General features: G+C 39.5%; 1 protein-coding gene across 4 annotated transcripts in view; it reads left to right on the top strand.

The window, feature by feature from the left end:
* The window catches only part of GRK3 (G protein-coupled receptor kinase 3), a 111,567-nt gene that overhangs the window by 70,345 nt on the left and 13,553 nt on the right, over positions 1-27,669 (top strand). For all 4 annotated transcript variants that reach the window (XR_001594346.2, XM_016124216.2, XM_016124214.2 and 1 more), the window contains 8 exons: positions 1,263-1,362; positions 8,076-8,154; positions 10,247-10,377; positions 12,871-12,965; positions 15,593-15,700; positions 22,727-22,793; positions 23,259-23,359; positions 27,434-27,500. Coding sequence is in view for 3 of the 4 variants with exons in the window: in XM_016124216.2 (XP_015979702.1) it covers positions 1,263-1,362; positions 8,076-8,154; positions 10,247-10,377; positions 12,871-12,965; positions 15,593-15,700; positions 22,727-22,793; positions 23,259-23,359; positions 27,434-27,500 (748 nt within the window). In the remaining variant the exon portion in view is untranslated. The remainder of the gene's footprint in view (positions 1-1,262; positions 1,363-8,075; positions 8,155-10,246; positions 10,378-12,870; positions 12,966-15,592; positions 15,701-22,726; positions 22,794-23,258; positions 23,360-27,433; positions 27,501-27,669) is intronic.

Below are 27,669 nucleotides of genomic sequence, written 5' to 3'. Positions count from 1 at the left end.
GTGGAATAGTCTGTGAAGCTGGTTTATAAAATCATTGAGTCAGCGTTAAGAGTAATCGAGGTCACCTAATTCAGTGCCCGTCTCTCATTGCTGCCCCAGCACTGCCTACAGATTGTCACTTAGCCTCTTCCTGGCTCCATCCTGGGACTGGGCACTGACAGCCTTGCCAAGCAGTCCTTTCTGTTTTCAGACAAGTCTAATAGTGGGCATGTTTTTTTTATTATTTGGCAGCTAAAATTTACTTTCACTAATTTGTTCCCATCGCTCTTCATTTTGCTTTGAGACCCTGTGTGGGCTGAACCCAATACCTAACACCCAGGTGTTGGAAGTCTGGCCTGGTGCTGAGACAGGATAGCCTAGTGATTGGGAGTGTGGGTCCTGGTGTCATTTGGCTAGATCAGATTCAGCTTCTGCAGTTTCTGGCTTACGCAAAGTTTGTGCCTGTCGGAGCCTCCACATCCTAGTCTGTAAAGCAGGGATAATAAAAGCACCTAATTTGTGAGAATTCAATGAGATAACACATTATAGTAACAGAGTCATGGAGACATTCTTCCCCATTCGTACTTGCTCAGTACACTGTTTCATCCTAAATGAGATATTTTACTTGCCCTTGTTACATTTTACTAAATTGTTCATTTTATTTCATCTTCGAAGCTTGTTAAAGTATTTAGAATATCTGCATGATGTTGTAGAGGTAAATAGTATCAATTTGTCTCTTCATACACATTTATTATTTCACCTGACTCTCACAAACTGACAGATAGTAGAGTATCTTTCGGTTTAGGTTTGTCTGATACTTTTCTCGTAGTTAGATTGGGGTGATGGGCTTTCAGAAGGAAGACTCCCAAGGTAAAATGCCATTCTCGCCACATCATATCAAGGGTACTTGTTATTAATAAAGTGATATCACTGTTGATGTTAACCTTGATCACTTGGCCGAGGTCGTGTTTGTCAGGCTTCTCTGCTGTGGATTTCCTCTTCCCCTTCTCCATGCTGTGCTCTGTGGAAGGAAGTAACTGTGCATAGCCCACACCTAAAGAGTGGGAGGCTGATACTCTACCTCCTGGAGGAGGGAGTTGATTTTTTTTCTTAATATAAGCAAAATGAAGATTTTTTTTTTTTATGCATGGCACTTAGGTACCATTTTGCTGCATTAAACACTGCCCAAATCTTTAGAAACTTTCCCCAGTATGATGTGTATGGTTTAAATCAGTGTAGGTCTATTTTCAGTATCGATTTTTCAACAATATTTATGTTTCCAGGTATGCAATGAAATGCTTAGATAAGAAGAGGATCAAAATGAAACAAGGGGAAACTTTAGCCTTAAATGAAAGGATTATGTTGTCGCTCGTGAGTACAGGAGTAAGTATTCAATTTTGAACATTGCCTTTTTCTCTTTGGTATTTGTTTTATATCAAGACAGTTAGACAATTTATTTAAAATGCAGGCATTTTTTTTCTCATGAATTATGGGGCTAGTGGTTCTTGGGTGGGTTAGAATTTATAGCAGGAAATAGCAGTACTGAGTTAGTATAAATAGTGTACAATTCAAATATTATCTCTGTTTAATTCAGGAGTTAAAAAAGTGTGAGCAGCCATCGCTACGCGCACACCCTTGACTTCTCCTTTTAGTGCTTATTTGTGATTTCCTTCTTTGCAAGATATGGTTGGTGAGAGGCAGGAAAATAACCATGACAACAGCAATCACTCTAGTGTAGGTCAGAGCTGACTGCATGACCGAGGACTAACCCAGAGAGGAAAAGTAAGAGAAAGTCGTGCCTGTCCTTCATAAACAAATAGAGAGGAAGCAACTCTAGCCGAGTCAACTCTGAATTGTCCCCGTGGGCTTGTCCCCAATCAATGTTTTCTTTCAAGGTGACTTTATCTTCTCAGCACTTTATACTTTTTATTTGCTGTGGACTTTGGCTATTTCCATTTCCAGGGCTCTGTCTCTGCCCTTTGGACATTTTATTTGTACATCAAGCCATCATGTTTAGTTTAACGTGTGTGAAAACAGACTTTGACGGTGTGTCTTCTTTACTTGCAAAACAGCGGCCCATTCTGACTTATCTGTTAACGTTATTACTCAGGATCAAAGCCTTGGCTTTTATTTATTTGGACAGATGTATATAAAGACACATTGAGGAAGACTCACCATCCCAGAAACCTAGGCATGCCTGTGTACCCCGATAGGCCTGTCACATCCAGTGTTCGAGGTCAGGGAGTCGGAGTCTAGAAGGAAAGGGTTGTAGTGAGCATGAACTGTGCTGTGTAGTTTACATGCGAATTCCACATTAAACACCAAGCCAGGAAGGCTATACACACTGGGACACGTGGGGGGCCTCCAGATATCATGGTTCAAAATAAGGTCATCTTTACCCAAAGGATGTGACGGGATCAAATTTTAACGATGAACTGAAGAATCATCGGAACCAGAGACTCAGGTTAATTTCCTGACCTGAAGCCTCTGGTCTCCCTGGGACACTGCCAGTGTTCCTTTCTCATCATCACTTTTTGGGTTCCATGTTTTTTGTTTATCATGTTATTTTTATTGCGTCGTGGTTAATATTATTCTAGCATGAGTTTTGCTTATTCTAGAAGGGCTTCTGCTATTGAAGCAAAACATCGCAATTTAGCTCACCAATAACACATGAAAATGCCACAGGTATAATTTCTAATTATGCACCTCTGCCTCTCATCGTATGGATATTAAGCATTTCAAATAAGAGTTATTACCCTATGTACGCGACCAAGTTGTCAGCTGATTGGAATGGAAACTGAACAGCCTGCTCACTGTATTGGGCTAAGTGTGAGTGGCATTAACTCCTAATTTCTACCAGAAATGTCTTTGTCTTAAATTTCTAATGTGCATGTACGCTTCCTGCAGAGTTTCAGTGGTTATTAAAATATTAATTTTTAATGAGTTATCTCAAAGCCTTGGATACTTGTTCTCAAGAAAGCCTATGGAAAACAATTATTGTTGGAAAAATATATGTACAATTTTCATGTAGTGTTTTTGTTTTTATTTTATTCAAATGAAGGGGGATGTGGGTAAATAGTCGTGTGGTTCCTGAGTGGTCTGCCTATCCCTAAGGGGGGGGGGGAAATTGAGTTATATCAGGCTGTTGCTTTGAACTAATTTTCATTCAGATATCAAAACTTTATTATTTTTTTACTTATCAGTATATAATTTAACCAAAGGAGTTGTAGTGAAGTTATTTGGAGTTGTTTTTGTTAATCAGAGGCTACCGTTTACAGGTTTTTAGTAATCTTTAGTTTAAAATTGGCTCATTAGGGTAGACTTTAGATCAGCTTGTATCAACATTTCTTAGGGCATTGGTATGTAACTGAACTTCAGTCACTTAACATAGTTTTTTCCAGAGGATTATTTTTTTCTTTTAATCTCAAACTGAGTATTTCCCCCCACCCCACCCAAAGAAACGGTAAGCAGTACTGTTCCCAGTTTAATTCTATAATTCTTGGGTAGTAACAAGAGAGATCTGCTTATTTGGGATCCAGGATAAGTGTGCCCATAGCTGGGAACAGCAGTTGACACCTTCATTAAATAAGTTCTTTAGTGTTCATCAGATGTATTATTTATTCATTCCTTGAACCGTGTTTGAGGGCCTAGGTTGTGCCAGGCACATCCTAGATGGGGGTCCCAAACCTTGACTTTGCTCCTTGCTCTTACAGAGAATGAGAGAAGAATGAGCGAAGGTGATAGTATTCAGATAATCTCGGAAATGTGTAGGTAATTGGAACATGTGGCAAGCGTTACGAAAGACAGGAGCACAGTGCTCAGAAGGCACTTCCCGGGGTGGAGGTGTTGTCAGTGAATGCTGCTCTGCAGTCAGGGCAGGCGCTGCTGCCTGTCTGGTCCTGAGCACAGAGGGTTTGGGGACTTCAGAGAAGGCCACATAGCTGGGGTCTGAAGTGATGGAGTGAGTAGCACAAGACGAAACTGGAGACAGAGAAACAGACAGGCTAGACCAGACCAGACCAGATAATACAGAGCTTTCTGAGCTAATATAGAGGATTTCAAAAAGTCTTACAGCAGTTGGAAATGAAGTATGTTAAATAGGAAGATAACATGATAAATTTTGCAGTTTGAGAAGATTCCTCTGACTGCAATGTAGAGAAACTTCTTTTTCTTTTTTCTTTTTAAGCATCACAAATCCTAGCTTTATTTACAAGCAGGCAGGAGGAAAACATAAATAGAAAAATAGCTGAGACAGGCTTTGATTTCCCTGGCTTTCCTCATTGTACACGAGAACAAGTTTTATTTTTGACTTATTTTAAATTTATTTCTGTTTTTCAATTATGGTTGACATTCAGTGTTAGTTTCAGATGTTCAGCATAGTGTTTAGACATTTACATAGAGAAATTTCTTAAAGAAATACCCATGGTCTATTTTATCACAGTTTTATATAGAGTTCCTGCAAAATGCAAGCTCTTTTGCTCATTCCCAATAGGAAATCAGAGATAGTTCATTGCTGATGAGCTTTATTTAAGGATCTACCTCTAAGAATTCTCTAATCCGTATTTACCTTAATTTGCACACTAAGCAGAATGCCCAAACTGTAACTATCTTTGAAACTGTGTCAACACCATTCATTAAATTGGTGCCTATTTGTTCATATGGGTCAGCGTTTGGTTCTTTGTGTCTCGGACTCCACATGTGGGACTGTATGGTATCTGCTCAGCATCTGTCTGAGAGGTGAGGGCTTGCAGTTAGTAAGCTCTCTAGAGGGAACCCAAACATATCCCTTTAACCAGGGTTTTAATTTACACTGCTATGGAATCTTTACTTTTAGAAGTAGCATAATGGAGAGAGGAGAACTTTGAAGAGGGTCAGGGGGCTTGGGATTTGAATTTTGGCTGGCTACCAAATTTCTTAGTGACTTCAGACAAGTCATTTCCCTTTGGGGGAACCTTAGTTTCCTTGTCTTTAAAATAAAGAAGTTGAACCAGGTGATTTTTTTTTTTTTTAAAGAGCCCTCTCAGCCTTTGATTTTAAAGCTATAATTCACACCCCACCTTAATAATGTAGTATCTTAAGTATACTTTAAGCTTTTGGTGTTTTCTCGGGGCTATGATTAGAAGGGTCATGTACCATCACATTCAGTAATACCCCTTGGCAGGGTCTACTTGCCCCCTTGGTGAAGTGAGTGAGATTGCTGTCTCAAGCTGGGAAAGGCCTGGCTGTACTAATTTCTGGGTCCACGTACTTCTCTGGTCTACAGATGAACAGCTTATTAGATCAAGAGCCAGAGTATGTGGAGAATCCTAGTTAGGAAGGGGCAGAATGAGACATCTTCAGCAGGCTATTGGAAAAGTCTGGTGAAATATGGGTGGGTTCTGAGTGGGACAGTACCCGCCGCCTCCACCACCCCCAGAAAGACATGTGGCTTTTAATAGGAAAAGGATAGCACCTTGTTTTACCTATTTAAAGCAAAACGAATCTTGAAATTAGTGCACTAATTCCATTCCAACAGAACTCTAAGGAAAACTAGGTAATCACAAAATGAATTTTGTAGTTCATTCTTAAGTAATTTTCTCTGCAACATTTATGGAGATTGAGTTCAAGTTCATAAATCTTTAGTGTATAGGAATGTGTTAACTCAAATTTATGTGGATGCCCTTAATACAGAGGTGTTCCAGTAGTGCAAAATCTGTTTATAGTCTGTTCTTTTGAAACTTGAATTTAATAATTCTTTTTTCTATTAAGAAAGTGGATATAGATATTCTGCGCCATGATTTGTTTGAATAAATTAGGTGGTTAAGTATACACTGTATGTGAAGAATCTAAAGAGACCTAGTTATAGATCTAGAATAGCACAGATGAATTTTCACAGGGAACACATGGGTGTACCTAACACCCAGATCACAAGATAGAAAGTTACCAGTATTCCAGAAGCCTCTTTGTGCCCCTTTCAGTCACTTACTCCACGCCCAGGCTAACCGCTACTCAGGTTTCTAACACCATAATTTAGCTTTGCCTGTATTTGAACTTTGATAAATGTATTCTTGTGTGTCTGGCTCTCATTCAGTGTTGCCTGTGAGATTCGTCTGTGTCATTGCACATGGCCATAGCGCACTCTGTAGCTAAATTCAGGGGTCAGCAATCTATATCTGGCCTGTGGACTAAATCTGGCTTTGGTATAGCCCATGAATTAAAAGTTGTTTTGACATTTTTAAAGGATTGTAAAGCAAATAAGCAAAGAATATATGGCAGAGACTGTATAGGGTTTGCAAAGCCTAAGTTGTTTACTGTCTAGCTCTTTGGGAAAAAAATTTGTTGGCTCTTGTCCTCTAGTATTCCATTACATGAATACACTGCAATTTAGGTATCCATTCTACTGTTGGTTTGTTTCCTGGTTTGGGCAATTTTGAATAGTGCTGTGAGGAACATTCTCATGCAGTCCTCAGGGTGCACATAAGTACAGATGCTCGTGAGTTGTATACCCTGAGTGGAGATGCTACGTCACAGAGTTTGCAGGCGGTGCTCAGTCTAGCAGATAATCACCCAAGAGCCTGTGAAAGTGGTCGTACCACAGTACATTCCCAGCAGCCATGTATGGAAGCCACATTTACTCCATACCTTTCCAACACTTGGTATTGTCAGTATTTTTAATTTTAGCCAATTTTCGTGAGTGTTAGCGATAGCATGTTGTGATTTTGAATTTGCATTTCTTTGGGGACAGCTGAGGTCCATAGGCTTTTGGCCATTTGATAGCCTCTTGGGCCATTCAATAGTCTCTTTCTTATGTGAAATGCCTATTTAATTATTGTTATTATGATTTGCCATTTTTCTATTGAGTTGCTTGCTTTTTTTCTTTGTTGATTTATAAGAGTTCTTTATATATTTTAACTAAGAGTCCTTTGTGTGTTTATTATTGCAGATATCTTTTTCCATTCTGCTGCTTGCCTTCTAAACAACAGAACTTCTTAGTTTTATTTTAGTTCAGTTTATCAATGTTTTTATTGTTAGTGCTTTTTGTGGCCTGTCGAAGGCACCTTTGCTTACCTTAAGATCATGAAGATATTCTCTTTTGTTTTCCTCTAGAAGCTTTATTGCTTTGCCTTTAGATCAATATCTACCTGGAGTGGACTTTAGTGTGTGGTATGAGGTAGGGGGATCGTTCATATTTTATTGGAAGCTATGCAATTGCTCCAGCACCAGGGACTTGACGGCCAGCCTTTCTCCCTCCCCTTTTGTGTCACTTATCACAAATCAATTGTCCGTATGTGTGTGGATCTATTTCAGAATTCTCTGTTCTGTTCCATCGGCTGATTTCTCTGTCCTTTGGGTTAATACCACACTGCCTGAATTATCGTTGCTTTATAATAAGTCTTGCTATCTGGCACTCTGAGTTTTCTAGGTTTGATATTTTTCAAGGGTATTTGAACTTTTTTTTTTGGCTGTCTGCGTTTCCATATAAATTTAGAATCTGCTTGTCGATTTTCATTTTCATCAAGATTATTACATGGATTGTATTGATTAATTTGGGGGAAACCGACATCATTACAACTGAGTTGTTCAGACCTTGACCCTGGTGTATTTTTCCACTTTCAAAAACTAATTTAATTCCACTTTTATTCCCAGTGTTTCACGGCAATAATACAGATAGCATTTGTCCCCCCAGCCCTCCTCCCCACTTTGGTATGGGTCTTCCAACTTCAGAATCAGAGATCGAAATGGATATTTGACCTGCCAGAACCAATATGTAGACTATGAAAAGGACTAGTAAGACAGTAACATTTTTATGTAGAATCTGAGTCTTTTGAAAAAGATGTTGATAGAAGAGCCATGATTGAATCTGAGTGACAGAGGATCTTTGAGTTCATTGCTCTGATTAGTAATGTTGTGTCTCTATTCATTTTATCATGTAACCAGATCTGTTTTGGTGTGACTATTAGAATTACCATGTAGGCGTCTGTGCTCAATGCACAGGGCATGGATTTCAAAATCTATAGCCGATGTTTGGTAGTAGAAGTAGATGTGCTTTCCAGGAAAGCTTTTGCTTTTCTTATAAATGTTTTCTTTCTTTCTTTTTTTTTTTTTTTTCACTTTAGGATTGTCCTTTCATTGTCTGTATGACCTATGCCTTTCATACTCCAGATAAACTCTGCTTCATTTTGGATCTGATGAATGGTAAGCAAAACCTGGAAGCCTGAATGCACTGAAAAAATTGTGCCATGGTGTTAAATCTTATCATGCATCGATCTAGGCTGGCAGGCAGTTTGAGTCTTTCGGATAATTAGTTTCCCCCTGAAGTTTAAGGAAACCTTTTATTATTCAAGTTTTAGTTAAAATTAATTTAAAATGTTGACTGTGGGTTTCCTCTGGCCCTCCCAGTCCTTCCGCAGGAAGTAGCATTTTCTAGAAAAGATCTTCAAAAATACTTGAGAGTGAAACTTGATTTTCTGGAATGCAGCTGGCCTAGATCTTTAATTAGCTTGTTTCCTGACCCTCAACTTTTAGGAATGAAATGTCTCATAAAAATATAGCTTAAAACGTTAAAAAGAAAGAGGGGGGGGGAAGAGAGAGAGAGAGAGAGAGAGAGAGAGAGAGAGAAAGAGAGAGAAATGTATTTACAAGCTAACTTGGAAGGATTTTAGCTCAATTTTCTCTACCTTCAGCCCAGATCAACTGTACCTGATCTTTTAAACCATGAATGATGACCCTAAGAATACTGAAAAAGTTTTAGCTAGAAAAAAAGTTTAAGTTCTTGGAAATTTTATTATGTTTTGAGAGTTTAACTTAAGACCAGATCTGTCCAACAACATGAAGGAATTTCGCAGGCATCATAAGGAGCAAAAGAAGCGAGACATAGCAGCATATATCCTATACAATTCTGTTTATGTGATCGTCAGAACAGGCAAAACTAATCAATGATGAGAGAGGTCAGAACAGAGTCCCCTTTGCCCAGCCAGGAGCTAGGAAGGGCATGGGAGGGCCTTCTGGGATGCTGGGGATCTCTTACATCTTGACCTGGTAGTGGTTATACAGGATCACATGTGTGGGAAAGGGAAGATGCTTGTAAAAGCCAAGGCAATAAAGCTGGACATACAGTAACTTCTATAGATCAATAGCTTTTCCTTATAGTTTTATAAAAACATTCCCTGACCTTGTTGGTGGCATCTTTTAGAACATGTAATTATTTTGCTTTTTCCAACATTTTGTTATGAAAAATTTCAAACGTACAGCAAAATTGAAAGAATTTTTCTGAGGACACCCAAAAATACCTACTACCTGAATTTTACCAGTTAAAATTATTTCTAATAAGTCAAGATATGGAAGCAACCTAAGTGTCCATTGATAGATGAATGGATAAGGATCCGTTAGATGAATGGTACATATATACAATGGAATATTACTCAGCTGTAAGAAAGAACGAAATCTTACTATTTATAACAATATAGATGGACCTAGAAGGTATTATGTTAAGTGAAATAAGATAAAGACAAATACTGTATGATTTTACTTATATATGGATTCTAAAAAAAAAAAAAACAAAATAAGTGAACAAACAAAACAGAAACAAACCCATATATACAGAGAACAAACTGATGGCTGCCAGTTGGGAGAGAGGTTGGGGGCCAGGTGAAAGGATCAATAGGTACAGATTTGAAGTTACGAAAATCATCACGGGGGTGTAAAACAGCATAGGGAACATAGTCAGTAATATTGTAATAACTGTGTATGGTGCTAGATCGGTACTAGACTTACCAGGGTGATCAGTTCGTTACGTAAATGTCTAATCACTGTATTGTACACTTGAAACTAATAATATCAATTGTAATTGAATAAATTTTAAAAACTTTTACTGTATTTGCTTTATCAAAATATCTATCTATCTGACCAGCTTATTTATCTGTTTATTGTCCACAGAGCTGGTTGCTAAGCCATGTACTGGATCTCTACATATAATTGATTCAGTTATTAGACAGGATTTAAATAATCAAGCAGATTAGCCAATCCCACCTTGCGATGGTATATCTGGGAGCTGTGCTACCGACCTGAAAATTTTGTCTTTTATTGTCCCTGCCATCACTGCATTTAAGTCTTCTCATTGTTTAAGTTTTCTCTTTAATTTTTAAAGTGTTTTGTCAAACTGAAGAAATCAAAGATAGGCATATAGACAAAGCAGAAGCATAGTTTGCATTTTTCTACTATATTCTAAAATTTAGGATGACAATAATTTTTGTTTCCTTTAAATTAAATTCTACTTCTCCGATTCCAGGGGGCGATTTGCACTATCACCTTTCACAACACGGGGTGTTCTCTGAGAAGGAGATGCGGTTCTACGCCACCGAAATCATCCTGGGGCTGGAACACATGCACAGTCGGTTTGTTGTTTACAGAGATTTGAAGGTAAGACCCTTTGACAGACTCGGTGTTTACTGCACCTGCGCAGTAGGTGTGTGGCCGTGGCCCTCCAGACGCGTTCCTTTCTCTTTCATCATATCCTGTCATTTTCCTCACCTCAGGCCTGATGAAGTTGTCACCTGTGTAGTGCTAGTCTCTTCTAGACTCTAAACTCTGTGCTAGGAGCTCATGTCCGTCCTTGTCATCAGTGTCACGTGGGTGCCTGCTATAGTGCCTCATGCAGCACACGCACTGTTTAAAAATTTTTAATCGATTAATTCATGAAAAGCAGAGTAGGAGGTTTTTGATATTGCCCACTTTACAACTAATTGTAACTCAGTTACTGTTCACTGAGGAACCGATTTGGTCATGGCTCTCTATTAGACTTGGAGATGTACAGAGACAACAATCAAAGAACACGTGTCTCGTCAGGCTAACTTACTGGTGAACCAGGACGCAGACGGCTGAGTCGTGGCTCATCTGGGGCAAGGCTGATCACATCGGGGTTGAGTGTCTGATCAGCCTGCAGAGAGTCCCCCAGAGGCCACCGTCCGAGCTTTATGTTGTTTCACGTCACCTTAAAAATCACAGAAATATTTTTAGATCCCTGAACAACAGAACCTCGGACTACCGTGCTTCGGCTCCTTTATTCTCTTTAAAATCTCACTGGGCTTTGGAAGCAAGTAAATAAAAAATAAATAGTAAATAAAAAACAAATTATAAAAAGAATAAAATCTGGCCATTTGCAGCAACATTGATGGACCTAGAGGGTATTATGCTAAGTGAAATAACCAGACAAAGACAAATACAGTAGGATTTCACTTATATGTGGAATCTAAAAAAAAAAAAACAAAAACAAAAAAAAAACTGAGTGAATAAACAAAAACAAAACAGAAACAGACCCATAGATGAGTACAGAAAACAACTTGATGGTTGCCAAAGGGAAGGGAGTGAGGGGATTAAATAAGTAAGTGAATGAATAAAATTTCACTGGACTTTAAATAGTAAGTCAGTTCTGAGTTTTCCCGTTCAAGACCCTGATGCTTAGTCCTGAGTTCTGCATTAATGAAGGAGTTAGGGGTTTGCTCAGTATGGCTTGGTGACACCGATCTAGCCAACAGTTTGAAGACGGGTATAGGGACAAAAGGGACAATGATAAATTATAAAAATAATGATGCAAATATATAAATAGGTAAATAATAATGAAAAGAAAAATGATAGGACTGACAATGTCTCAGTAGCATGAGAAGACTCTAGGAGAATGTGTTTGTCTCCTATCTCAAATTCCTTCTTAAATGAACCCAAGGAAACCAACTGAAATATACAGATTACGTTCTTTTCTCCAAGGAGCAAATATGTCCTGATTCGCTTTTTAAAGTTACCTTCTAAGAATCTAAAATATTTTACTTTTGAGCATGTAATTTTTTTCACAAAATACTTTGTAAATTTTAAAGCTTTTTTTCAAGGTTAAAGAATTATTCTCTCAATTGTCATATGATCATAAAGAGGAAAAATGTATTTTCATTGAATTAGAAATAATTAGACACTGGTTGACACATGACATTTTATTTCCTCATGTGAGTTTTGCAAAAGAATAATATACAAGCTGAAGGCCCATGAAGTGCTATTATAATAGACTTTAATTTAAATCTATAACCAGTTCCTAATCGTCTTTATGCTGTAGTTTTGTCTGCTAAGCTATTTAGTAGGCACTGGTATTATTTAATTTCCATTCCAACTTAATTCTAGTCACTCATGTTTATTCATGTTTCAGTTTTATAATAGCATGCCATTTTTACTTCAAGCAAAACAATAGTTGATCTCCAGCAGAAAAATATTAAAATGACTGTAATTCAATGTATATTAGGGAGAGGAGCTTTGTTTTCCATGATTATGCTGACTAAATTTAATCTTAATGGGTATATTTCATCAGAGTTGTGGTCAAAATCATATTTGGTCATTTGGTAGGGCCCTATGTTGATTATGCACCAGTAAAGAGAAATGACATTGATCAGGACTGGTGTGGCACTGTGGAATATTTTGATGTCTTAGGTCAATGTTAGTACATTCTTGCAAGATTCTTTTCTGTTCCGGGCCTCATTCTCAGAAGTCGTTATGGTTCACAGAAGCCACAAAGCCAGTGGACTCACCTCCTTTGTCGAGAGACACGCTATTCTGGCTCGAATGCAGTGAGAAAAAGATGCTTTTTAACTCCGACGAATTGTAGTCACGGCCCTTCCCTGTTACCTGCCCTGTGTTTTAGTTTTAAGGAGTAGAGTCCTTCGCTTCTGTCATTACCACTTTCCTGCTGAAGTTACATGAAAACTGTTATTCCCTGTATCGTGCCCTACTTGGTTGTGATGATATAAAGCTAGAATTCATGTTTAGGAAGAAACTATGAGAAAATAATAAGATATCAAGTGCCTATAGTTGTAGAAGTTCTCATAGTCCCTGTGACATTTTAAGGCCTTTCAAAGATCAACTTCTCTTTCTCTTTAGCCAGCAAATATCCTCCTGGATGAACATGGACACGTTAGGATATCAGATCTTGGTCTTGCCTGTGATTTTTCCAAAAAGAAGCCACATGCAAGTGTGTGAGTAGTGCGTCAACTGTTCACCATCTAATGCGACTTATTTATTCACTCAAACCCTGATCTGATCATATGTCCCGCAGTTTTTTCTTGCCAGAAGTGATTTTCAATGTGATAATGCCAGGTCAGGGAAGAGCCATATCCTGGGATATAAGAGCCGTGTGTGTGTGTGTGTGTGTGTGTGTGTGTGTGTGATTTTTTTTTCACTGTCTGCAGGGAGTGTGGACAGACCCCCCGCACTCCCCAGTGTAACTGCACAGGGACCTGGTGGTCTGTGGGAAAGAAGGGGCCCTGGCAGCAGACCGGAATCTGTGCTGGCTGTGTGACTGTATTTCAGTCTTTTTACCTGTTTAACCCTCAATCTATTCTTCTATAAAGTAGAGGTAATAATAAGTCTCTAAAAGTTGTGGTAAGGATAAATGGAAAGAGCCTATGCACCAAATGCAGAGGCAGCTACATAGAACTCTCCAAGGCAGGTCCCGAATCACCTACCTGCAGTTCAGGCTTTTAATGCAGGTCATGTTAGATTTAAGTATTACATCGGTCCTCTGAATGTCCGTGGGAGGAACCTCCCTGACACCACAGCCCTCAGCCAGCACCTGACCCACAGTAGACCCTGAACTGTGTCTGGCAGTGACTATGCTTGGTCAGTGCATGTTGACACTGGCTTAAGGACTTCTCTGATCCTAGAATTATTTAAATGACAGCAGGAATGTCCTAGGGCTCTGCAGACACAGAATGGGATATGTATGAGTTTTCATTTCTGTTTCTTTGGTGTCAGTTTATCTTGATGGATAACATGGACAGGTGGGTAGTTTGTGGAAAAACAGACAACTTTTGCTTTATTTTTTCTTTTAAAATGTGTCCTTCTTAACACCGAATCTTTTAAAATTACATTTCATTGTATCTCTTGAGCTAACACTCATCTCTGTGTTGAATGGCCTTGAAGAAACTACCAGGTGGCTCATTTCAGGCATCCATGCAGAAAATAAACCACAGACCCTTCTTTTTGTGGGCCTAGAAATAAAGTGGTTCAGTATTGAAATGCTTTATAAGGAACCACGTTAAATCAGAATTGCCTTTTAAAGCTCTGATCACATATTAATAGTGAGCAGCACCATTTCTGTAAACGTATTTCTCTTTTTCTACGGAATCTCGGATATGGTGATAATAGCATTAGCATTTGGCCAGCACTTTATAATTATTAGGCCAGAGCCTGTGGTGGTAGGAGCTTCTCCCAGGGAGTTCGTCAGACATTTTTAAGAGAGTCATTTGAATTTTTAAAGCCACAGCTATTTTGTTTGCTAATTTCTTCAGTTTAGTATAGTCAGAGCTGCGTATGAATCCAAGAGTTCGTAAGAGTTTATCTTCCAATGGAATTAACTTTCAGATATGAAGTTATTTATTTCTTTATTTTCTAGCCCACTTTTTCTGTAATTCACACGTCAGCTCTGATAGGTGAGCTTTTCTCAGAATTTGAGCAGCATCCATAAAGGGGTAGGGTTGGGAAGGTTGGTTTCCATGTTCACACGATCATAGTGAGGCCACTACTTAAAAAGACTAAATGCACGATGAACTACTATACTTTTAAGTAAAAGAGGTGTGTCGTGGCTGAGAACAAAGGCTTTCGAGCCAGCAGACTTGGGTTTGAATCCTCCTTCCGAATTATGCCAGCCTCATTTTCTTCTCTATAAGGAGGAAGTTAACAGTGATATTTACTTCACATGACAGTCGTGAGGGTAAAGTCAGCTAATAAATACAAGTATTCATTTACCATTAGCTGCGTGCTAGGTTTTGACAGTGCAGCGGTGAATAAGACCAGAAAGATCTCTGACCTCCTGGAACTAGCAGCCCAAGGAATTGTCCGGGAAGTGACCAGTGTGCTCGGTGGCGGTGCCGGCAGCCACAGTGCTCACTGTGTCACGAGTTGAGCGTCAGCTATCCCAGGCATGCTGGCGAGCTGCTTTGAATGTGTTATCTTCACAGAAACCCCATGGATCATAGGGTATAATCATCTACTTTTTATGGCGTGGAAACTGAGGTTCAGAGAAATTAAGTAACTTGAACAAGGTCACATATCTGGCACATTGTGGGGCCTGAATTAAAAATCCAGTTCTGTCCGACTCCCCCAAGGATATGGCCCAGAACTTAGCATGTTCAAGTCCTCATCATGGGAGGGTGATGCCACACGGGAGTGGACATCCCCACCCCTTCAGGGTCCAACAGTACCGAGTAGTCACCTGTTTATCATCCCCCTTTCCTCTGCTCCCCCCAGTCCCACACCTTTCCTCCTAAGAGCTCTCGATCAGTCAGGAGACCTTTCTTTCTTGTAGCTGTAGTGAAGAAGGACTAATGAAATTCATATTTCACCTCCTAGACTACGAACTGTTCTTCGTATTTATTTCGTATGGTAATTTATTTATATTAATTCCTCCAGTAATTAAGACAGAAAAGGTTGTTTCCTCATCGGGTGTTGGATGAATCATGTTTATATGGAAGCACGTTGTGCCCTGTCCCTTGTTTACAGCTGTTGCCATTAAACGAATGATGCCAGAAGCTCTTGATAAGCTGTTAATATTGTATAAAGTAGGCATGTTCTGATAACTGCATGAGTACTGTCTTCTCCCTAGTGGCACCCATGGGTACATGGCTCCCGAAGTGCTGCAGAAGGGGACAGCATATGACAGCAGTGCCGACTGGTTCTCCCTGGGCTGCATGCTTTTCAAACTCCTGAGAGGGTGAGTGAAATGCTTCCTTTTAGTGCCGTCGCCATGGCATGCACTTGGGTCAAAATCAAGAATATTTAGACTTCGTTAGACCCTAATGTTATTTTAGGTCACACAGTGATCTTTAAGCCATTTGCTAATCTAGGCGATGATCATGGCTCTTTCTGCCTTATGAAAGTGAGAGTTTGTTCCCATAAGATTATAGACAAAAGCTATGGTGTCATATTTTTGTTCCATACCATGTAGGCATCATGACACAGACCTAAAATAAGACTGCTTTGAAATATATCCAGTGATAAGCCTTATTGGGGAATAAGTGTTATTTTAAAATATGAATAATTGAAGGACCGTAGGATTTTTTTTTCTAGAAATTAATTACTCATGACCGTTTTGTGAGCTTAAAGCCTTTTGAGGGTTACGAAAAAGGACAAAGTCCCAAAATGACACCATTTTAAAACTGTGCATTTGTTTGTAAACATGCTGAAATTAATTCATTTTTTAAAACAAAAATTAAATTTTATAATTTTGTGTTTCTAATTAATTTGCATTATACTTGACTCTTAGTTCTAAACGACCATACATGGTTAAGTAGAGTGGAAAGATAATGAAATGAAAGCACTCTCAAAATAATGTTCTCATGTTGCACATTTAAAAATTAATATTTCCATCAATTTTAAGAATTTTTAGCCAATTTTTAACAGCTGAATTTTTTTAAAATGTGGTTTTGGTTATTCTTCATTCACAGAGAGACAAAAAGTGCTTTACATTAAAATTTCTTCATCTGCATGTTTTTCCTGTGAGCACACAAGGCTGGTGGGTGGCCGACTCCTCCTTTCACCTTTCCATTGGAAAGCCTCACTGGGCACTACTGCATCTTTGTAGTCCTTTTTGCACATTCTGAAGAGGCTGAATTCCATATCTTCCCCCCCCCCCACCCCGCCACAACCTGGTTCCAAGCACCTTGGCTTCTTCCTTAGGACTCTGATAATCCAGTTCTCTGCTTACCACATTCACTTGGGAACCGAAATTGTATTATTACTCAGAGAGTCAGGTCCTGCTGGTCCTGAATTGAATTATTGTATTTGTGGAGCCTGGACGGCCTTAATTCATGTCATCAGACTAGCTGACCTAATTAGAGAGCTTCTACAAGGCAAACCAGAGAAAGCCGCTTCCACACGAGACATCTTCCACCCGGTGGAGTCATGTGTGCCCCGGTGAGTGCATTCAGTTAGACACACCAGGGTCTTTGTTTGGGTCTCTACTGGAGATGAGCTTGAATACATAGAATCCACACTTAACAGAATTTCAAGATGATAAAAAACTGCAAAGCAGCTCAACTGTTGAACACATTAATCCAAGATTAAAAAATCAACAGTAAAATGTTATAAGAAAACCTGCAGAGCTTTCCTTTACTTCTTTGTTTTGTTTAATATTGTTATTCTGTCTTTTTATGATACTGTCCATGCACGTAAATTGAGGACTATCTGACATAACACTATTTTTAAAAGATTTGAGCGTTTCGTTGACTAATTCTATATGATACAGCATTATGATTCATGGTTAACAAAGTGAATTCAGTCTTATTTGGCCATAATTCAGTTTGGAGTGCTGAATTGGAGGGTATTCATTTTTTTTTTTTTTTTTTGAGGTCCTTGATCATGCTTGGTTGAAACATGTTCAGTGTAGCTCCTGTTGCAAGGAGTCTTTGCTGACAGGAAAACATGCAGAGGTTGGTCATGAGGATGGGATGGGATGGAGTAGAAGAGATGAGAAAGAGCTAGAAAGCGTGGCTCACATGGGAAGCTTGAAGAGCTGGGTCAGTATTTAGCAGAACCAGAACGATTGATGGGCCCCAGCTATTGGAAGGCCTGTCTTAATGAAGGGGTGGAATTTATGCTCTATAGCTCCAGAGGGTAAGCATTTTAGGGAGGGAAGGATTTCAATTTGACACAAGAATGTTAGTTCAAGCATTTGAGCTGCCCAGTGAAGGTGCGTCCTGCCTTGCAGATAGTAAGTTATGCTCTGGTGACCGTCTCTTGAGCCTGAAATGGAAAGAATCCTTCCAGTGTGTAACAGATTGGATTAGAATTATATTCCCTACTAGGATTTCTGCTCTAATGCCATTCTTTCTGTTATTCAAAAGTCATTCACCAAAAAGGATATGGCACCAAAGCCAAAGAGGAGGGAAATATCTTTTGATTTAATTGATTTGAATTAAATTTGGTAAGCATTTATTGAGTAACTACAGTATGCAAGAGACTGTGCTTGATCCTGTTGGGAAAGGAAGGATGGGAGGAAGAAAGCCACATGTAAGTCCTTAAGGAACCTGCAGGAGAGTAGACAGGCATACACACAGGATTATGAGGCAGGTGGAATGTGCTGATGTGCACAGTAGCAGTGTGCCGAGGAGCACAGAAATGGGATAGCCAGTTCTAACTTGGAGGAGTATGGCTGACTTCGTGCAGGAGATGGTATGTGAGTAGGCTTTGAAAGATAGGATGGCAGTAGGAAGACTTGGGGCAGGAATAAGCATGTTTCCTATTGGGGAGGGGACAGTACAGAGCAGGTTGTCTTTCCCATCAGTGACCTGTGAGTGGCAGGACAGTTCTTTGTCAAGAGGAAAGGTTGTGCTGAGGGAGAGGTTCAAAAAATTGGGTCAGAACTGAGAAGGGCCTATAATTCATGCATGGAGTTGGGACTTTGTAAGATCTTGAGGCCCCAAAGACTGAAGTCTTTGAAGCAAAGGAAGGACGTGGATTGGTTGTCCGGTAAGGAGATCTGGCAGCAGCATGGAGCATGGCACATTGGAAGGACAGAGACAGGAGGCATGGGTAAGAACCCAGGCAAAGGGCAAGGAACGCTTGGGCTAGCACCCTTCACTGGGACCAGAGAGGATGCAATGACTTAATAATATTATAGTTAAAAGTCCATAACGCTACACAATTTTTTTTTTCCCAGTGGATGCTTGGAGGTAGAGGGATAGGAATTTAGATTATTCCTAATTGGAAGGATGGTGATATTACCAGTTAGTGGTTATAAAATATCAGTTGCTTTTATTAAGCTGATGTTTATTGAGGGCTCTTCAGAAGCAAAGTGCTGTGATGGAGTCTGTAGGAGATGGGACCATGTCCAGGAACCCTTGTCCCCTCAGCTGTAAATGAGCAGATAATGTCGGCTGTTCCACTTCCTCACAAGGTTGCAAGTGGGAAAACCTCAAAACTATGTGTGGAAGCATCCTATCCAGTTTTCATACACTGCAGAGAAGTGAGCCTGAGCAGCTGTCTCTTCTTGGGCACGAAGGGGCTAAGAAACTGAAACAAGCAGAGCAGGAGGGTGAGGGGAAGAGCACTGGACCGTGGGGGCCTCCTGGGCACAGGCGTGGAGAGCAGCCTGTCCCCTTTTTATCCCTGCGCTCTCGCAGGGCAGCCACAGTGGCAGTCCTTCAGAAATGAACCAGATGCCTTGCCAGCCACTACCTTGTGCTCATGCTCAACCCCAGAGGTGCTTGCTGATGCCTGGAGACGTTTTTGCTTGCCACAACTTGGGGAGGGGCTACTTCTGGCATCTAGCAGGCAGAGGTCACGGACGCTGCTAAACATCCCACAATGTCCAGATAATGGCACTGCCCTAACAGATAATGATCCAGCCCAAAAGGTCAGCAGCGCCAAAGATGACAAATTGCTCTTCCCACATCTGTGCAGTCAGGTTGAACCTGTGGACCCGAAGGTCGTTGTCACTTCTATTTTCTGTGATTGACCAGTGTGTCTCGCTGCTTCTGCTGCGACACTTCTCAGCACCCCTCATTTTGTCGTGAACACCCTGGAACAAGACCACAGAGCATGAGAGAAAGGAAGATGAATATGAGAGTTTTCCGGGCTGGAGAACGTGTTTGCATCCCTGGACTCACAGTGATGGACCAAGCCATTCCGAGACCACGTGTTTGGGTGCTGGTTGCTACTTCCACTTCAGACGCCTTTGTCAGATACTGAAGAGCATCTGTGTGTGAAGATGTGTCCATGTTGCAAATGTGTTGAATCGCCATCGTGAGCCTCAGTCTGGATATCAGATATCTCTTAAGGAAAAGAATTGATGCGGCAGTAGCCTTGATTTCAGGCTTGTCGCCATTGATTGTCTATCCTTGAATGTGTCAGACACAGGGAGAGAGCCACGTGGTGGTCTGGGGAGAGACGAGCTCTGCCTGAGGTTATCGAGTTTGTTCCATGTAGGGAAAAAGGAATGTTTATAATTATTTTGGCAGCTATTTGCTTACGTTCAAAACACACATTTAATGTTACATGCAATCTTTTTGGTATTATAAAATTAATTTTTGGTATAAGAGTTTTTAATCACTTGTAATTATAAAGGTATTGATTTTGAACTTATTGTTTCACTATTAACAGTGTGTGTGTGTGTGCGCACGCGCGCGCACCTGTCTGTCCCTGTCATTTTTCATGTTTTGAATATTTCCCAGCTTGTTTGGGGGAGCTTTGCAGCTCTCTCAATCTATCTGTGATTGAAAAGCCACATCTGCCCACTGCCCATGTGAATTTTGTTCCCATAATGTTCCCTGATGTGGTCAGAGTGTTGCCTATGCTGTTGGGATAACTTGGCTCACGTTGGAAGCTGTTGACAAGCCTGTCGCCATCTCCTATTTAAAGCGGGCTGCATCAGGGAGCAGCTGTGATCACACAGGATCTGTAAGCACCACGTGCCTCACTCCGAATGGAGATTATTACTATCGTAGGTTTTCTTTAACATTTTCCAAAATAGAAACAGAATCTTTGGTTTTGTTCACAAAGAATAATCAGGAATACATTGGAAACAGATGCGCATCAGATTTTTAACTTGCAAGACCAAACTTTCTCAACACTCCAGTACAGAACTGAAAAGCTGAAGTGCATTTTTGGTTATTTCTTCTAGAGTCGGACATGGAATAAACTATATTTATAAAATGGGATTCGTAGTGATAGGACCCATGTGCTGGAAATGTTTTTGGCACCGCTAACTTTAACTCCAGTTCCCTTTTAAGCCTCCCTCTGGTCTCATGAAAGACTTTTTAAATTTAGCACAGAGCGTTTCTGTCAGAACACAGTGGTCCTTCTCTACAAGTGTCAGGACACAGCCCTTTCCTTCCGGCGTCAGATGCAGGCGAGTACAAGGGGTCAAGAGCAGGAATGGGGTCCTCTGGCATTGCACACAGGAGCCACATCAGGATTTGCTGAGATGTGAAGAGATCTTTATAATGAATAAAAATCCCTTTTTATATATTAAGGAACTTCGTGGGGGTGGAAACAGTTGTGTCAAGCACAGAGACCAAGGTTTTAGTAAGATTTAATAAACTTTTATTCCTTTTCTCTTGAACCATGAATGTGTTAGTATCTGTAGTTTGCACGAAAGAATGGTGCAAGTAGTGTTTTTTAAATTATAGTATCTTATAAAGAATAGATGGTGTTTGCTGTTATATCCTATTTGCTTTTTAAATGCAATAATTTTATATTTTTCTCTTTGGAAACAATTTGGGTGAAAAGAATATTTCTAATCAAAATCTATTTCAAAGATTAGTGTATGTTTGCTTAGTACTAATTTACCTTGTTTAGTTTTTTTCCCCAAAATTAATGTTTGCTAAAGATGAAAATTACTTTGTATTTCATTGCATGAAAAGAAAGAAAATAAAGTGTTAGAGTGCCCTCTCTTGTACAAAGTGAAAATTAAAATATTTACGATAATAAATATTCTGAAATATAATAATCTCATCAAGAGATGATTCAGTGCATAACTTAACTAGTTCAGTGGGATGGCCCGATCAGTAGCAGTAAGTGGTAGTGCAGGGATAATGGAGTTATATTTCTTTTTCTAAATCCCATTGATTGATGTGTTCAACATTTCAATCATTTATAGAGTTAATCCATTTATAGAGTTAACTTTAAAATATTTTACATAATATCTTGCCTCAAATTATGTTTTGTATACCTCATAAATAAATCTGTAGGATTAGTAATTTTACAGGCATGTCTTACTATAAGAAAACTCAATCATATATAGCTCTTCTTTAATTTTCAAATAAATAAATAAGGCCATGGTTTTCTCATTTGCATATTTACTAGTCTCTTTGAATTATAAGAGTTCCTTTAAAAGCAAGCTTTCCCAGAGTTTAAAAAACATGGTAAAGAGTAAGGATAATTTATTTTACAGAGTTTATCAAACAGACATTTATTTTATAAAGATTCATCTTTATTAATTTCAGATGATTTCTGTATTAGATACTGTCTGTATACTGCCATTGTCTTACTGCTAGCATAGTGATTATTTGGGTGGTTCCTTCACCATTTCTCTGACCTATGTGGCATTATGCCCCATTATAGATAAAGAAGTTGATGCTGAAGGTTTACATGACTGGCTCACAACCAGTAAACAGCCATGTCACAACTTGAACCCAAGTTTTCTGACTCTTAAGTCTAGGGTCTCCATAAGTAAAACATGAATAAGCAGCCTCAGAACTCTGCACGATCTGGGGCACAAGGGTTAGTTTATCGCTGTTATCAAAGGAATATATAGCTTAAAATGACTGGTTTCTAGAGGGGAAGTGTGTTCATTTTGATTTGACTGCAGCTCCTTGGGTTGTTTGAGGGTCTAATCATTTTACTGGAAAAAAAAAATTATGTGAAAATTATCTTAAACAGTAATGTGATAAATGTTATATAAATGACTTCCATTTTCATGACTACCTGTTGGCTAGTATTATTTTTTTTCTAATGATGTTTAAAAATATTTTGGATGTATTCTCTAAAGCATATTTTAGTGCCATGGCTTCATCGACGAGAGGTCAGGCAGTTCGAATAAGCGTAAACCTTGCTCTTTCAGAACCTAACATATCTGGTTACTAATTTTTCTTTGGAAATGATAAGTATGTATGGCTTTTATATTTCTGTAGTTTTGAATGAATAGTGATAGAACACAATAATTTACCCAAATATTTGTCTGCAGTATGTGCTGAGTTAGCTGGTACCACATTATAATAGACATTTTTTATTTCCACAGTCACAGCCCTTTCCGACAACATAAAACCAAAGATAAGCATGAAATAGACCGGATGACACTCACCGTGGTAAGGAGATTAAAAACTCTCTTTTTTATTCTCATTTGTGTTTCCATTACAACCAATGTAAAAATTTGCTTTCTTAAAATAAATGAGTGATAATACAATCCCTAGAAGAACTTCTAAAAGAAAAATTAATGGAAATAGATAGTAAGACAGAAGTCAAGATTTGCTAACAATCAGTAATAGGACATAGTAAATCTAGAACAAAATGAAAATAATCAAATAAAAGGTAAAATTACTGAGATGCAGAAGAGCCAGGAGGCCTTCTGATCCTTTGCATCTAACCCCAGCCCGTGGATCGACTTTGAAATGATTAGTAAACATTTTATATTTCTTTAGAGTAAATGTTCTTGATGAATCTGTAGTTTTTAACCCTATTCTTATCCATGAGATAACCTTTAAATCTGGTTGAGTATGAGGGCACCGTTTCCATGAGCGCATTTTCGAAGTTGTATTATTTTTTTCCTTCAGAATGTGGAACTTCCAGAAGTCTTCTCCCCTGAACTCAAGTCCCTTCTGGAGGGCTTGCTGCAGCGAGACGTTAGCAAGCGGCTTGGCTGTCGTGGAGGCGGGTAGGCTGGGGTTTCCTCCTATCGGAGTTTTTCCCCAGAAAGCAAAACAGGCATTTTCAATATATCAGAAATCACTTCTAGTCTGTAATTATTGTCCATTCTGATTCCAGGCAGGGGGCGGGAAATCACATGGGAAATATGTGTATTGTCTCAGGTGTTTTATAATGAACAAATTGAAGGAAATGCTTACTTTTAAACTTTAAAAATTGATAATGGTGGTGGAAAGGAATTCTGATATTTCGTAGTTTATTTGGTTTAGTTTTAGTAATGATTTATTTATAATTATGGTAGTTTAATATTCTGATCAGGTTCTTACATATTTAATGTGTAACTGACTAACTGCCATCTTATACATTCTATCTGTCCCCTCTCCCTGAAAAAAAAAAAAAAAAAAAAAAAAACTCCAGGAAAAAAAAAAAAAAAACAAAAAAACAGTAATACCTGGGAAGCTTATAGAAGACTTAGAACAGACCTTTCCCCTACTTCTCCCCAACCCCACCTTGCTTATCTTCCCATTCCTAGGCTTGCTTTGTGTAAGAAACAGCTTTTAAACATATGTTATATATATATATGTATGTCACATATATGTGTACGTATGTGTATTTTAGAGTAGCATATGTATACATATTATGTGTATATTATATAGATAGCCAAATAATGTGTTATATACATATTTCATTATTAATTTGAGAAATTACCTATTCCTACTATAACAGATGAAGATTTAACTCCCTCATTACTTTCTACAGAGCCTTCTCTTTCTCCCACCTTCTGAAAAGAATTGAAACACTATTTTTGCTTTCTTTTTTGCTTAACATTTGTCACTTTAAATTATATACTTATCCAGTTGTACCTTGTTCCATCAGTTATAAACAGTATCTCGAGTCCCCACTTTATAAAGTGAGGGTTTTGGCATTCCTGTCTTTCACTGTCATCTTCTCTCCCACTGACTAGTTTTTGTCATTGTTAATTTTGATTTTTACATTGTCACATTGATACTTACTCCCTATTCTGCAAGATCATAATCCATCTTTGTGCTTTGCACCTAGGCTGATTTCAAAAGTTGCAAATGAAGAAGTAGTATTTATACTATATGGCACCATCAGTGTGCTCATTATATAGTTTCTACATAGCCTGGTAATGAACCTGAAGTTCATATATGATGTATAGATATAGATATAGATATGAGATATCCATATGTATATGTGGACTTTCGTTTGCCTCTGAATTTCTTTCATGGAGCACTCAAACCTACCAGTTTCAATGACAACTAAGCGCCATATTTCTGCTGAGCAGCATCATTTTATCCAACACGTCCCTGGTCGAATCTGCCATTTACTTGATCCCATGCCTTCTGTTTTTCTGGGCCCGACCCCCTCCCCCATTCCTCCTCCCCTCCATTAACTAGAGCATGTCCTCAAGTAACTCCTAATAGAGAAGGGATGAGAGGTAAACATTCCGTGTCTCTACATATCCAGAGTGGCCTCCTGCTGTCCTCAAACTAGATCAAATTTTGGCTGGATATAGCATTCTAAATGAATAATAATCTCCCACCAGAGCTTTGAAGATATTGCTTTATGGTGTACAAGTGAACAATTGGTGCTGGTCACAGAACTGTTATCACTCATTACGTCAGGCACTTAGAGTCCCTTTTACTCGGAAGACTCATGTTCTTCAGCTTATTTTTTTATTTATCTGACATATCCTCATCTCTGTTTCCTTGTTTAGCTCTTAGAACCCCTGTTAGATGCATGTTGAGATTTCTGGAATGGTCATCTATGCCCTTGACCTTGAACATTATCTGTATCTTTGCTTAGATTCTCTTTCACTTTCTGATAGCTTAAATTTCCAACCTTTTTACTGATCACTTTTTACAATCTTTAGCAGGTTTAGTTTCTTAAAGTAGAACCTATCAGAGGTTCTTCTTCCCATTAGAATATACACCTAGCTGCTGGTGTTTTGGGGTTGGACGCAGAGGAAGAAAGTTCGGTGGACATGTATGCATGCATATGTGAGCGTGCATGTCTGTGTGTGTGTGTGTGTGTTTCGAAGACTCCATATACAGTATCAACCAGCATTCTATCTTCAGCCTGTGTCTTACCTCACACACCCCATGAGCCTGGAGCTCAGCGTCTCAGTCTCCCAGATGGCAAGCTCTATATTTTGCCATTAGTCACTGTTCTTCTATCCACTCCCATTTTGTCTGCTGATGGTCCTCGGTCTTTTTGTGGTGGGTGTATGTCTGTCTCCATGATCCCCTTCTGTCATTTTAGTGATTGTTAGGAAGGAACAAAGTTGCACGCCCAAGCTTAATCACTGACTTGAACCAGAATTATTCTCTCCGGAATATTTCTAATTGCTTGGAGATACACGCGTGCGCACACACACACATACACACACACACACACACACACACACACACATGCAAACTTCTTTCGTAGCTTACTACATTTAATGTGTAGACAATGACGAGCACCAAATGTAATAGAATAAGAAAATCACCTAAGTGTTGGTGATGAAAATGCAAAAGGACACACTTCAACTTGGATTTCATTTATCCATTTGGTAACTATTTACTGAGCACTCCTTGAGTGCCAGGCACTCTCCTAAGTGCTGGGGCTGAGACAATGGACAAGAGAGACAGGCCCTGCCTTCTTGGAGCTTACCTTGTAGGATGACATAATAGAAACATTCAAATAAGGAGATGACTACAATGATAATCGCATGAATGAGATAAACAGCAATGCGGTAGATGAGACACCAGCTTTGCAAAGCGGGTTGGGTAGGGACATTTTAGGCAGAAAGGTCAGCAAGGGTAGGGCTTTGAGGAAGAATCAAGCTTCTAGGATTTAGAAAAGCAAGAAAGCTGAGGAGCAAGGGGAGAGAAGTCAAAAACAAAAATGGGCCAAAATGATGGTGGGCTTGGGCCAGGCCCCACAGGCCCTCGTGTAGGCCAGGTAAGGTGCTGGATTTTATCGTAAGTGCAGAGAAAGGCTCTGGAGAGTTTTGGCGTTGAGTGGTGATTTGCGTGCTGTACAAAGTGGGTGAGCTACAGACTGTGGTGGAAAGGGTGGAGGCTGGGAGACAGGAAGTAATTAGAGCAGTTCAGGTGAGCTGTGATGGTGACCGTGACCTGAATGGTGATTCGGGTGTGTTTTGATGTTCGCTCAGGAGGATGCAGAGCAGGACATTTAGCATCTCCTCCTTGATCAAAGACACCACTGCCCCTCCTGAGCATGGCGTTGAGGACTGGAGGTGATGAGAAGTAGTCAGGCCCGGGCATGCTGAGGGTTAGCTGTAGAGTGTGAGGGAAGAGAAGAATGGGGGATGATCCTGGCCTTATTGGCCTGAGATGGGAAGGAGGGAAAGTCAGGAATTCTGCTTTGGACCTTTTAATCTCATCTAAGTGGAGATGTGAAGTGGATGCCTGAATAGGTGGGCCCTTTGCAGCGTAGGACAAAGGTCGGCATCTGGGGTACAGATTTGAGAGTCACCTGTAAGCAGAGGCCACTTAAAGGCCAGACAGGATGATGTCACCCAGGGAGTGATTGTAGAGGACAGGGGCTAAGAACCAGCGCTGGGGCTCAGCAACAAGACCAGGGCGGGGGAGAACGGTTAGTGGGGGTGCTGAGAATGTGCATATCCCTGACCCAGGCTTTCCTCAAGGTGTACAACTTCTGTTCTGCATAAACTGAGCTTTAGTAACAATCCTCAGGAAAACGTGCTTCTTAAATGTATAAGGGGGTTGGCATGCACGATTAGATTAGATTTCTAGTTTGCTTCAAAATATTTGGTGCTCATTTTATCTATCGCGACTTGTAGGCATTGCTGTAAATCTCTAATGTGTAAGTCTTTAACTCCCATTTAAATTTGTTATCATGATTATGAGAAAAAGAAGTGTGTGTGTATTTCTAAACAGCACGGTGTTTCTGTGTTGTTTTGAAGCATATTTTACTTGCTCCAGGAACTGGAAATAGTTGTTCTTCTGTGTTCTTAATAGGAAATGATTTTTGCCAAATATTTCTTAGATTTCCAAATACATACTCACCACTGTTATGACTCTCTCTTCTACAGTGCACAGGAAGTGAAAGCACACAGCTTTTTCAAAGGCGTGGACTGGCAGCATGTCTACTTACAAAAGGTACTTTCACCCCAGCTTCCCTGACCAGAGTGTTTCTATCCAGTGTGGCCATGTGGCTGACTCCTTTCGGGGAAATATCTCTCTCTTTATTTCCCTCTTTTAAACATTTTGAAAATGTTGTCTATATAAATTAATAAATGGTGAAATGGAGCTGTTATATAGCTAATTC

The sequence above is a fragment of the Rousettus aegyptiacus genome, unplaced genomic scaffold (assembly GCF_014176215.1).
Source record: "Rousettus aegyptiacus isolate mRouAeg1 unplaced genomic scaffold, mRouAeg1.p scaffold_m13_p_5, whole genome shotgun sequence".
Classification (NCBI taxonomy): Eukaryota; Metazoa; Chordata; class Mammalia; order Chiroptera; family Pteropodidae; genus Rousettus; species Rousettus aegyptiacus.
The sequence above is the reverse complement of the archived record's forward strand: the minus strand, read 5'-3'. Positions and strand labels throughout refer to the sequence as shown.